The 13,916-nt window shown below is 40.0% G+C and overlaps 1 protein-coding gene across 3 annotated transcripts in view; it reads right to left on the reverse strand.

Annotated features, from left to right (window-relative positions):
* MBOAT2 (membrane bound O-acyltransferase domain containing 2) overlaps nt 1–13,916 on the reverse strand; it is a 135,763-nt gene that overhangs the window by 25,669 nt on the left and 96,178 nt on the right. For 2 of the 3 annotated variants that reach the window (XR_002478239.2, XM_012438854.3), the window contains exon 5: nt 3,628–3,683. Coding sequence is in view for 2 of the 3 variants with exons in the window: in XM_012438854.3 (XP_012294277.1) it covers nt 3,628–3,683 (56 nt within the window). In the remaining variant the exon portion in view is untranslated. Of the gene's footprint in view, nt 1–3,627; nt 3,684–13,095; nt 13,116–13,916 lie in introns of those variants that run through there. The other variant, XM_064363831.1, reaches the window with a different exon arrangement.

The raw sequence follows: 13,916 nt of genomic DNA on the forward strand, positions 1-13,916 counted from the left end.
GAAAAGGTAAAATACTATGAGGATTTAAACCCTAAAAAAGGATAACTCCTACTTGTGACAATTCTACTTTCTTTCCCCATATCAGATGCACTGCTGTCCACCCTTTCCTTAAAAAAACAAGAGCCATCTTTAGAAATGAGGGTAAGTATTCGATTGTTTAAAATTTCTTATCCTTTTTTTCCTCATGTTTTTACCAGAAGGGTGACATGTTAATAGCCTTACTTGAGATTTCAAGTTTTGCCATACATAAATTATGTTGTTAGGTTTAGTCAGCATTTCCAAGTGTTTGGCATAGGGTTGGCCTCTACACCAGTTCAGCCTGCCATGTTGCTCAGAGAAGCTATCATTGCTTTCAAAGTATAAACTAGCCAAGAAAAGTAGACACAGAGCTTAAAGGATAGAGTTACATAGAACAAACTTGTGTCAAAAGTCTACAAGCACAACAAGCTCAGCCTCCCTTCTCAGTTCACAATTTGGGAACTTGCCAAAAGAATCACCAAAAACCAATTAAAGACAAGATATCATTTTTTAACGCTAGAAGTCTAACCAAGTACAGATAAGGCAGTCCAGCAAACAATGGATACAAGAAGACTTGTGAGCCCCAGCGTGACAACACGTTGTTGGCAGAGACTGAACGCCTGCCACTGTTTGTTGCTGCTGTGTCTAACAGCTGATGCCGGTAGTCCAGAGATTCTACTGTGCTGCTTAGTTGCCCTGAACACACTATTTTTTCACTGTATCAATGGAATAGTATATTTTCCACTGTTTAGTACTTACGTATGACTAGGTATAAGAAAATGATTATCATTTTCATGTAAATTTGGAGTTCAGGAGTCATGGTGATGCCAACCAACCACTGATTATCCACATGCGTGGCTGCGATAGTGACACCTTTGGTTTCCGATGGTTCGATGTACACACATTTTGTTTCATGCATAAAATTATTAAAAACAATGTAGAAAATTACCCTCAGTCTGTGTGTATAAGGTATATATAAAACATAAATTAATTCTGTGTTTAGACTTGGGTCCCAAGATATCTCATTATATGTATACAAATATTCCAAAATCCAAACAAATCCAAAATTGGAAACACTTCTGGTCTCAAGCACTTCATATAAGAGATACTCAACCTGTACAAACATTCAGTTAGCTGAAGTAGTCCTACTGTAAGGTGACATCAATGAAGCTGCCAGCAAGAAAACCAGCTATGCTATCCCTGAAGGCCACAATACAAGTCAGACTTCATGACCAAACATGCCAGCAGGTTATTTTAGTCATTCATCCTAAGCCCTCAGCAATTTCATATACACAATTCAAAGCCAGACGGGTAAACAGACTCTGTTATGTGAGGGTGATGAAATGTCTTAAAAACCATGCCTAGAAATATCCAAAGATACAGTAACACCTGCTTCCTGAGGATGCAAGTATGAATGATGCCGCTGGATTGATAGTTGAGAAACAGACACAGTTATAGACAATTCACTTGGTTTCATCTAGGAGTGGTCCGGAACCAGACTGTGCAGAACCAAGTTAGCACAGTTCTGAGTCTGCTGTCCTTAGTTAAGGCCTGTTTATAAGGTGGGCGCTGGTCCACAGTCCCCTATACCAATATGAAATGTTCCCTATGCCTAGCCTATTTGTGTCAACAATATGGTTTGTTCTGAACACCTGCTTTCCTTCTGGGAGCCTTGAATTTGGTGTGTGTTAGGCAGTGGGAGCCTATGTGACCAGCCCCTAATAAAAACTTTTAAGAGTTTCCCTAATAGACACTTCCCAGCTGTTGTCACAATTTGTTGCTGGGGGAATTAAGTACATTCTTAATTCCCCCAGCAACAAATTGTGAAAAACTAAGTGATTCCCCTGGGATAGGACTTCTGGAAACTTGTGCCTGGTTTATTCTAGACTTCACTACAGGCACAATTGCATTTTACTGACTTTGCTTGGAATCTTTTCACTGTAATAAATGTTAGTCATCAATACAACTACATGCTACGTCCTGTGAATCACCAAACTGGGAGTGGTGTTGGGGTCCCCTGACACACAGATAATAAGGCCCTTCTCTGAAAGACTAGCTGAGAAAATATAGGTTAGACAGGTTCAACCCATCCCTTGGGAATAAAGGGGTAGGTGGTATCAGGAATGGCAGATCTGTAGCAGACTGTCTCGGAGGATGTACTGAAGCAAACTGGAAGAGGAATCCAGTTTGAAAAGTTAAAGGGTATGAACTCTTCAAATGCTGCCAAGATTAATCAAAATCTAAACTGTTCTAAAGAGATAATTACCATTAAATCCACTTAAAAGAAGAGGTCACAAAATGGGGTTTGTTGTGCTTCTAATTCTGAGTTGAATATATATTGTCATCAGATACTTCTAGACCTATGGACAAAATTACATCCTTGATCCACGACTTTCCTATATTCTCTTTCCAGTGTCACAGGAGTAACCTGTTATCAGCATACTACAGAAGTTTTAGCACCTGAAGATAACTGTATGCTTTTACCTACAGTGTTTTCTAGTATCACTTCTATAACTACAATCTCATATTAGGGTCTGGTGAGTTTCGCCAGATCACTTCATTGGTCAGAATGCAAGAACTACAAGACACTGCACACATTATAATCCATGAAAAAACCCTTCAAGCTGGATCATACTGTTAATTGACAAAGGAGAAAACTGAGGCAGTAAGAAGCTGAACTGGAATCTGAGTGTACATTTGCCCAACCATCAAAACCCACACTCCTACCACAACCTCAAGTTCCCTCCTGTATGCAGAATTTTCCCTCAGAGGTGTTTCTCTTTCCGAAGGGCAGAGAGTTGCTGTTTAACATGCAGACTTGATTAAACACGTAGCAGAGATTTTTTAATCTACTTCTTTCCTTCCACCATCCCCCAGAAAAACTAAGTGTTGATTTTGCTTGTTAGTAGCCAGAGTGGAGAAGAGGAAAAATTCTCTCTCTCTCTCTTCACAGTACTGTCAGGGCTGGTCCTCAGACAGTAAGAGGGAAAACTTGCCTGGGGAGTTGCACTGGATAGGTGGAGACACAGTGGGGCTCAAACTCATCTCAAAAGCTCCCCAGGATACATACAAACAACTGTTCTAACAGGGATGCTTCACTTCTTCAGTCTTTGAAGGAATCAGAGCCCAAATCTTATGACTCAGAGTCCTGTTAGGCCAGGGCTATATGTCACTCATTGAAAACAGAAATATTTATAATAAAAATACATGGAAACATATAATTATGAATGTATGTATATAAAGGAAAGAGGTGGGGGAAAACACATAAATTATAATAAAAATTTAACAAGGAGATAAAGCAGGAAATAATAAAACTTGATCTAGACCAAATGTCTCTTTCCTTTATATGTCAAATTACCACTACTGTGGACCATATGACTAAATCACACTATTTTACTTTTTGTCACTGCACTGAATTCAAAATGAAGATAAAACACTGAAGGAAAGTAAGCATTTTTCATAACCCTAAGCAGAGTTAAATATATTCCCCTATCTTAACACCCTCCCTTTCCTTACTCTAACAGCAGAAAGTTATGGTAATATCTCAAGCAAAAGATTATTGGAATTAAAATTTTTTCAGCAACAAAAAATTAATTTCAGAATTCTTACCATCATGAATTTCGTAAGCCAAACTAGTGATCTTCTGAGTAATGATCATCATTGGGCTGTGACAAGACAAAAAAAATTAGTATTTTAAAACAAGAAAGTTAAAACAATACTTATGACATATGAGTAAGAGTTTATTCTGCTTTTATCACTACAAATCCTGAAATTTTCAACATATTGGATTTCAATATGTTGCTCCAAGGGATTTCAGCAATAACTCAGAGGTTATGTGTTTGAGGACAGCATAGGAGATGGCGATCTGGGCTTTCTCCCAGGCTTCAAAAAACAAAACAAAACAAAAAATGCTCCCCTCTAAAAGAAATCTCTAGTGACCCAGTGATCTAACCCAATCTCCTCATCTTATACATTAGAAAATGAGCCCAGAGGTGAGAAGCACACAGGCATGAGATGAGGCCCCAGTCTCCTGCTTTTGGCTTAGTACTGTCTTCAACATATCACGGACAGACTCCCAACTTCCTACTCTAAAAACTAGGCACCCAGGGGTTATTGACTCTAAACACAGCCAGGTAAGGCACTGAAATCATGATGTATTTTAAAGGAAAAAGGACTTTAAAATAGTAAGAAAAAAACAGTATTATTTTCCTATATTTTATTATTATTATTGAATGAATAACTTGGAAAGGAAAAAAACACATCCATATGAGAAAACCACCAGGATGCATCTTATACTTCATTACATTAGCTTTCAGACAATATTAAAAAACAGTTAAGGCTGGGCGCAGTCGCTCATGCCTGTCATCCCAGCACTTTTGGAGGCTGAGGCGGGAGAATCGCTTGAGCCCGAGTTTGAGACCACCTTGGTCAACATAGCAAGACCCCATCTCTATAAAAATAAATAAATAAAATAAAAATAAATAAAACCACCAGGAAGGCTTTTATCCTTTAACTATTACATTAGCTTACAGACTATATTGAAGAACAATTGACCAGAAGTTATTTAACTTTCTGAAACGATAATACAATAAAACCAAGAAATTGTGTTTTGCCTTAAGGTAGACTGTGGTCTATACATGTGAGGAGGAGTTCTCCTGTGCTCTATACATGTTTCAGGGAATCCTGAAGACAGTGTGGAGCACACAGCATCACCCCACGCACTGCCACAGAAAGGGGGCCCCAGGCTAGGGAGGCTTAGTCCCCTGTGGGTCTAGTTCTTGACCTGCTCTCTTCCACCAGTCCACATCGCTCAGTACAGAAACTCGATCATGTCCACTGCTGCCTTTGGCAAACAGAAGGTGCCTTTCTCACAATGTCAGCAAACAGCAGAAGGGTTTGCTTTAAACATTCCTACGACTGGTAATTTGATTTACAGACCTGGGCCGTTAAGAAGCTACAGCTCATTCTCCTCAACTAATAGGAAGGTCTCATCAATGACAAATGGTCTTAAACTGGAAGTACTTAAGGGAGGAGACTTCTCTTAGGTTCAATTCTAAAAGTCAGTTCTTACATTTACATACTCACTTTTCAGGAAATCATGCTTCAACCAACCTAATCCCCCAGGTGGCTTGGAACACCCGATTGCTATTTCTGCTTTGCAAGATACCCTTCAAGCCCTTGAAAATTATTAAAATGCCCTATAATTTCCATTTCCCTGGGGGGAGATAATAATTTTTCTCAATCTGCCTAATTCTTTTCATAGTTTAGCTCACTGGTGAGTTACGAAATTCTCTTCAGTTCTAAATTCTAATTTCCATGTCTCCTTAAAACATAATAACAACTGATAAAATAATTATTACATTTATTTTGTCAATTCAGTGACACAGTAATCTGTCAGGTATACACAGACAAGATGTTTAAAAAATGCAAATATGGGCTCTGAGTGTCCTTCTTGTGCCCACTTGGGCCCCTGAACCCACATACAACTTCTATTCCATCAGGTGCAAAGGACACAGAAGCTCTTATAAAAGTGAGCTGCACTGGGAGGACAGGTGATGTGTGGCTAGGAGGACGGTGACGTGTGGCTGGGAGGACGGGTGACATGTAGCTGTACTGCAGATTCCAAGAATCATGCCCCTAACAGAGCAGAAGGGAAGACAGGAAACGGACCTGAACACTCCAGCCTCTCTCCAAATGCTGCTCTCTCCACCCAGACTACTCTTCCTGGAATCGTTTTACAAGGATAATCTACTCCTCCCTCTTCAAGAATCAGCTGAAGAGTCACTTCGCACAAGAGGCCCACTGGACAACTCTAACTCAAGTAGCTTCCCTCTGCCCACACAAACACATACACATACATGAAAATACACACCCTTCATTTCATCTCAGTCCTTGTTTGTTTCCTTCACAGTGTTTTCACATTCGTAGTTGTTCTCTTTATTAAATCTCAGTGGTTGACTTAAAATCTCTCCCTTTTTTAGAAAGTCCATGAAGCAAGGAAGCTAACAGTCTTGTTAACCACTAAACCTCCAGCATGTACCGCAGTGTCTGGCACAAAATATGTGCTAAATTAAAAAAACATTTTTTTCATCAGGGTCTCGCTCTGTTACCCAGGCTGGAGTGCAGTAGTGCAATCTTGGCTGACTGAAGCCTCGAACTTCTGGACTCAAGTGATCCACCCGCCTCAGCCTCTCAAAGTACTGAAATTACAGGTGTGAGCCACTGTGCCTGGCCAATAACTATTTTTAAAATATCAAATAAATGGAATCTAAGTGTCCAGTCAAGATCTATTACTCCTTCTGTCGGTTAATTATACACTCTCCCATCTGTTCTTTCTCGTCTGTGCTTGAAAGCATTTATTATACATTGTAATTATTTGTTTACTCTTCTATTACCACAAAAAAACCATGAGCTACTCAACAGTTAGGAACACTGCTTTAATTATTTCTGTGCCTTCAGTACCTGACACATAATACACTGTCAATGTACTGACTGGTTTACAGAAATGCCTCATCATTTTTTTTGTTTCACTTCCTGATGGTCATTAACTCCATATATTCCCTTTGTTTTAAGTGGATGGCAGTCCCAATGCCTCTTGTCCGACCCGTCAGCCGGGCATAGCACATGGAGAAACAGAAAGACGAAAGACAAAACTATCATAGAGTAACTATGTAGTTATGGATGAAAATAAGAAAAGATTATAGGAAAAGTTCAGTAAGGATGAGTAGATTAAAGAGAGCTCAGAAATGCAAACTAGAGGGCAAAACAGCCAGATGAGTCCAACACAGCAGGTACATAGCTAGGAGACAAGAAAGACTGATGGGAAAGGGCACACCTCGCCCTTCCACAGCAGGAACGACTGTGCAGAAAGCATTTACAAATGAAAACAGTCTAACAGTACACAGGGAGGCAACCGCAGTGGGCTTTCTTAACAGCATATTTTGTTCACAAATATCTGTTTCAGGACAATTAGGGTGATTTACACCACTATTTCACTTACATCTTTACTGACATTTTAACTATTAAATATCTGTTGACTTTGTATTAATGGAGCCTCAGTATCTAACCACTTCCTGGACCCTAGGAAAAGTCTGGGATGCCTTGACACAAATTGGAAAGAACCTCCTGTTTCCCTAGGATGGAAGCTGGAAGCTGGAAAAGGTAGAAGAAGCGGAAGGCTTTGGAACTTCCAGAGTGAGGTCACAGCCTCAGGATGGAGCTTCCTTTTCCTTCTATAGGACAACGTTAGTATATTTAAGTGGTATTACCAAAATTTCCTTCCAGTGATACTCTGCTAAGACTGTGGGAAAATATGAAATATAATTGTTCAAAGTAATACTTCAACTGATGTAACAATTTCAGCTAATATAAAAAAATTCAGCTTAAGTAAAAATTCTAGGCTTTCTGAAATAAAAAAAGGATAAAAAATTTAAAAATATATTTACATACTTTTTTTCTCTACAAAGAACAAGAATAGGATTTGGTTCTATTACACAGTAAAACTCAAATGTAGTTAAACATTACAAGAGAATGAATGCTAAAAATAAACAATTACTTTTGTGATTGTTCCGTTATCTTTAGGAGACAACTAAGCTCAAGGGAAGTCTGTATATTAATGCTACAAATCAACTAAAAGCATCTAGTGGGTAACAGCTTGCCACCAGGATATGTTACCCGGCAACAGAGGCAAACTGTTAACTGTCCACCTCAGTTATCCTAAGTGTACAAGTATCCTTTCATCCAAACGAGATCTGCTGACACCAAGTAACCTCACTTGCCTAACACCAAATGAATACAAACTGAGAGATGATGGAAAAGGCCATTGGTCTTCGTCCATTCATTCATTTACTTACTGCTTCATTCAGAAAAAACAAGTATTTAATTAATGAGCACTTACGATGCACCAAGGACTATTCTATGTGCCAAAGACACAGTTTGAACAGGACAGGCCAAGTCCTTGCTGTTACAGAATTTATACTGCACTGGAGAGAGGCAGATTATAAATGAATAAACAGGTAAAGATACAATGTGTCATATGCTGTGAGCCCTGGGCAGTAAAATGAAGCAGAGTAAGGGGCCTAAGGAATACAGGACACAGGTGGGAACCAGCCTCACCCAGAAGATGACAGCGAACTAGAAGACAAGCTCTGTGGAGGCCTGGAGTAAAAATGTTCCAGGAAGAGAGAAAAGCAAGTTCAACAGCCTAGGAAGAAGTGTGACTGGCATGTTGCAGGATCAGCATGGAGGCCAATGTGACAGCGAGTAAGGGGGACAGAAACAAAGGCTGAAGACAGCAAGCAGGAGGCCGGATCCAGCAGGCTCTCGTCTTCTCAGGGTGAGGACACAGGCTTCGATCTGAGTGAGACAAGAAACTACTGGAGGATTTTAGGCAAAAAAGTGACTTGGTTTTAAAAGAATATATTCTGACTCTAGGTTGAGAAAAGACTGTGGGGGTACCAGAGGCAGAGGGAAGGGGCGGGGGAGGTGGGCAGGGGAAGATGGTGGCTCAGACCAGGGTAACAGCACAGGAGGTCTGAAGTGACTTCTAAATCTATTCTGAAGGGAAAGTCAATAGGATTTGATAATGTATCCCATGCAGGTTTTCATACCTGGTACCCCCGAGATTTTTGACCAGGGTAACTAACTAGGAGGAGGAAGAGGACTGAGAAGGGAAATCAAGACTGCAACTTTAGGCATGCTTGGCACAAGAGGCCCTAGACAGCAGGGTGAATAGGCAGCTGGAATACGGGTCAGAACACTTAATCCTGACCCTACTTCACATCAATTGTGGAAGACAAGGAAGTTATCTGACTTTTCTCAAAATGGTTATCTATAAAACACAGGAGATAATGATGCCACTGTGTGGACTAAATTCAATAGTCTGAGACACAGCAGATGTTTAATAGGAGCTGGGTCCCTTCTCCATTCATACCTTTTCATAATAACTAAACTGCTATGAAGCCAATGGTGCTGAAGGGACATAATAATCAAAAGGGAAGTGCTGTTTTGATGAAAGGTATGTGAATAACTACAGTACAAAGTATCCACTGCCCAGTGAGTTGTTTGAGGATTTGCACAGAGAGAGCTGAGGGGATGCATCTCAAACAAGAGTCATTTAGCTAAGCCTTTAAGACTGTGGAGGTTTGGACACGCAGATATGGCTGGAAGGGTATTCCAAGGAGAGACACTGGGATGAGTGGCAGAACTGAAGAAAGAGTGGTGAGAAGGCACACACTGAGGAGGCCCTGCAGGCCCACCACCAGCTTCTCAGCCTCAGGAAAACACTGCATGTTTCTGATGAATCTTGTGCCACCTGCTTTGTGAACACACACACGTTCAGGGAGAAAGGCTTGGTTGGGTAGGGTGGGGAACAGACAAAGCAAACCATAAATGGATCCATCTCTGTTTACTCCTGATAACTTGAATTACATTAGTGGCAGCCAGACGGAATGTTTCCTGAAATCAAATGTAGGTCAAGGGGCTGGGAAACGCTCCCATAGAATGAGCCAGGATCAAGGACAGGATCAAGGTCCACTATCTGCAGGCAGTTGAATGATTTACATCAACCCTATTCACAACACAGTTGCTGCGCGTCATTAGCGGGAACACAATGAAGGGCCAAGGGGGGCCTTCCATGACTCATTTCAGAGAACACAGAAACACATCTACAATTAGAGTCTGAATATGAATAATGCTTTCTAAAAAGAAGGGATGGACATGACAAACACACCTGTGGCTATCAGATTATATGGTCTACCAGTTCTTATTATGCTTGAAAAAAAATGCTGCCTACAAAAGTACCTCTCTCAACCTTGAAGAACCTAGCAAAATGCACAGCACATAAACCTTACTGAAGGAGCACACACGATCGACCAGTAGTAAGCATTTACTAAGCCTCTAATACGGTTCAGTTAGCTCTAAGATACATTCTTGACAGGAAGAAAAAATTATTTCACATATAAATTTTTTTTGGTAAGTACACTAAAAGCAACCCTTTCAGTACCACAGAATCAACATATTCCAATCAGAACCTTTTTGCTAAAAAATCTGTTCTCACTTCCATCTGCAATCTATTATCTATACGTGGGGCAAGGATTTACCTTTCTCTTCTCTTTCCAAACGTCCCAATACCATTTACTGAAGAGTAGAGCCTGGCTTTCCCCATGAATTTCTGATCCCACCACTGCTGTTTTATATTTTTATTTCTTAGATCCGTGGGTCTCTTTCTCAATCCTTCATCCTGGTTTCCTTGGTTTGTCTATTCCTGTCAGTCTAGAATATTTTAATGACTCCTGAGTAGTATGTCTTTGTATTAACTTCACTATACTCAAGCAATTACTCTTCTGGAGAAACTTTTCCATTTATTTATCTGATTTCCCTAAAAACTCCAATTTTACCTGCATTATATCAACAGATTAACTTGGGGGAGTCAGAGGGAATCAGTATCTTTTTTTGTTTTTTACTTTATTTATTTATTTATTTATTTTTGAGACAGCTCTGTCACCCAGGCTGGAGTGCAGTGGCGTGATCTCAGCTCACTGCAACCTCCACCTCCCTGGTTCAAGTGATTCTCATGCCTCAGCCTCCCAAGTAGCTGGAATTACAGGTATACCCCACCACACCCAGTTAATTTTTATATTTTCAGTAGAGACGAGTTTTGCCATATTGGTCAGGCTGGTCTCAAACTTTTGGCCTCAAGTGATCCACCTGCCTCAGCCTCTCAAAATGCTAGGAATGCAGGCATGAGCCACCACACCCAGCCCCATTAGTATCTTTATAATACTGAAGATTGTTTTGATTTTTTTTTTTTTTTTTGAGACAGGGTCTTGCTCTGATACCCAGGTTGGAGTACAGTTGTGTGAATATGGCTCTGGAGCCTCAATCTCCCAAGCTGAAGCGATCCTCCCACTTCAGCCTCCTGAGTAGCTGGAACTACAGGCACACACCACCATGTCCAGCTAATTTTAAAATTTTCTGTAGAGACGAGGTTTCGCCATGTTGCCCAGGCTGGTCTTGAACTCCTGAGCTCAAGCGATCCTCTCACCTAAGCCTCCCAAAGTGTTGGTATTACAGGTGTGAGCCATGCACTCAGTCACAATACTGAGTTTTATTATTCAAACAAACAGGCTGATATTTTTTGCCAGTTACTCTATATTCTACAGGAAGAATTTATAGTTTTCTGCACAGAGATTCTGTACATTTCTTTTTATACAAATTACTAGATTTTTCATGGTTTTTTTTGCTTTTGAAAAAGAATCCTGTTTCTTATTTTCTGATTATTGCTGACACGAAGAAAGCTATGTAGTTGTTTTATACTTATCTTGTATCTATTTTCTAAGGCTAATGTGAGACCGAACAATTTCAGTAGCTTTTCAGCCTTTCTGTAAATAGAAACTTGTATTACGGCATGAGTCCCTGTATCTAATCAACATTTGAAATGTATCTTAAACCTAACAATTTACACACACTCACACACAAACACACCTGTTTCTCCATACTCTTGTGCAAGTAAAATTGTCCCATACAAAAGAGATTTCACTTTGATTTCTTAGCAAGAGTCTGGGCTTTGCTTCCTGCACTTTCTAGCGTCAGAGCAATGGGCCAGCTCAGCACGAAGGGTGAGTCACTATCCAATCCACCTTCTTAGCCATCTAACATTCTGAAGAGCTATGATATTCACTCTAATCAGGATCAAGTCAGGATCTTTTCTGCTCATGTATTATAACACATTCAAGGGTTCCCTGTGTCCGAATACTTCAGCAAGGGGAGAATCTGTCTCTAGGTGGCTCTTTTCTCTCCTGTGCCCATTTAAAAGGAAAAAAAAAAAAAGTGAGAGCCTTCAAGTTAATTCTGCCACAATGGTCTCCTTCAGCTAATTCAACTGTGTCTAATCTTTATCAGTCCACTGACAATGGTAAAACTTTTCTCCTAACAGATAAAAAATATTCTTTAAACTGGGAGTTTTATAAACGGTTTTCTATCTTAAAAATGCCAGATTGTTTTTCTTCTACATATTTAAACATTTAAAACTACACTTAAGTATTTAAATGCATTTTTTTTATTATTTATTTTTGTTTTTTGAGACAGGGTCTCACTCTGTCACCTGGGCTGGAAGGCAGTGGTGCGATTTTCAGGTCACTGCAACCACTGCCCCCAGGGCTCAAGCGACTCTCCCACCTCAGCCTCCTGAGTAGCTGGGTCTACAGGTGTGCACCACCATGCACATCTAATTTTTTGTATCTTCAGTAGAGACAGGGTTTCGCCATGCTGCCCAAGCTGGTCTCAAACTCCTGAGCTCAGGCAGTCCACCTGCCTTGGCCTCCCAAAGTGCTGGGATTACAGGCGTGAGCCACCACACTCAGCCTTAAATGGCATTTTAAATAGCATCAAAATACTTCTAAAGTCACATCCTATACAGCTGTTTTTTAAACATGCACTATGTTCTTAAAGTCAACTGTCCTCTTCTCTGAGGCCACATGACTCATGCTTGCTGATAGGAGGCACGCAGAAGTGTTGCCCAGGCACGCCCTCATTTTGCTCACACTTACCACCCCGCCCTCAACTTAACCTAGAGGATTCCAGAGTCTGAAGGAGGTAGAACCACAGGAAGGAATGAGTCTGGTTCCCTAAATGACTGTGTGGAGCAGAGACTCCCTCCTCAATGAAATGTAATGTGAATGAGAAATAAACTCTTAATACGTTGAGCCACTGAAATAATGTTATTGCTTTAAATGCAGTTACTCTATCCCTAGATAATATAGAAATGTTAGGTAAAGGCCTTGAGACTGACAAGAATTTGGAATAGCTGATGAGGGAAATAAAAAGGGGAATGACTAAGATCAAACTGATGGAGGGGCTGTGAGAGCCCACCGTCTGGGCCACACAAATCTATACTCACACCATCCACACGATTGCTTAATACATTCAACTTGGCTATGTTAAATTATTTTTAAAATCGAACAGTTAAAAGAGCAGCAAAATATTTTTTAATGAACTATTACACAGAATCCCAAAATACAAAAGAGAAACACAGAGCAGACGTGGCTGAAGCAAAGACTGGAAGACCTAGAACCTCACCTGCTGAGCTCCTCTGACACCTGCAGAATCTGCCTACAAAGTCCCAGGACCCTAGAGGCCAATGTGAAAATTCACGATTTTACAATATTGTTAACTTTAAGCTGCTAATGTTAACATTTCTGTTATCAACATTAATAAATGAAATTAATTAAAAGTATGCTTTTTGTTTCTATTTTCTACTATTAATAAATGCTTATTTCTCACTTATTATAACTCAAGTATTCAAAGCTCTTAATTTCTCTTTCAGGTGGCACGGCTTTGCCCCCCTAGCTCCCGTTTCTCCATTTGTGTTGTCTGTTACTTTCTCCCATTTTTCTGATTGTATTTTCAACTTTCTTCTGTACTCTAGTATTATTCCTGACTCAATACACATTTAATGCCACCATGTGCTAAGCATAGGATGCGTGATGAACAAGACCAATATGGTTGCAAATTCTCAGGAGAATTAAATTTTCTAAGTGATTCCAATTATTTTAAACTTACACAATGATTTCCTAATTTCATTACACTATGATGACAATGTGACCTGGGCTACTTCCTCAAGATCACGAAGGTTTTCACAGTGGTCTATCGTCTACTGATTCTTCTCATGAGGTCATGATCTCCAGGAATACCTACTATCCATAAATGGGATGGCCAGCATCTGTTCTCCTTTTCTGCTCTTCCAAGTGTGTTTCCCAATGCCTCTCAATATCTTTGATTAACTAGATTTTTGGCGCATTTAAATTGTTTTGTTTTGATCTGGGTTTTGTTTTGATGTAATTTCCTTTCAGCCAAACCAATTTTAAAATCTGTGTCGTAAAATATACTTTAATCTCATT

Source organism: Aotus nancymaae, unplaced genomic scaffold (genome assembly GCF_030222135.1).
Source record: "Aotus nancymaae isolate 86718 unplaced genomic scaffold, 86718_ANA_hifiasm-v0.15.2.pri h1tg000057l, whole genome shotgun sequence".
NCBI lineage: Eukaryota > Metazoa > Chordata > Mammalia > Primates > Aotidae > Aotus > Aotus nancymaae.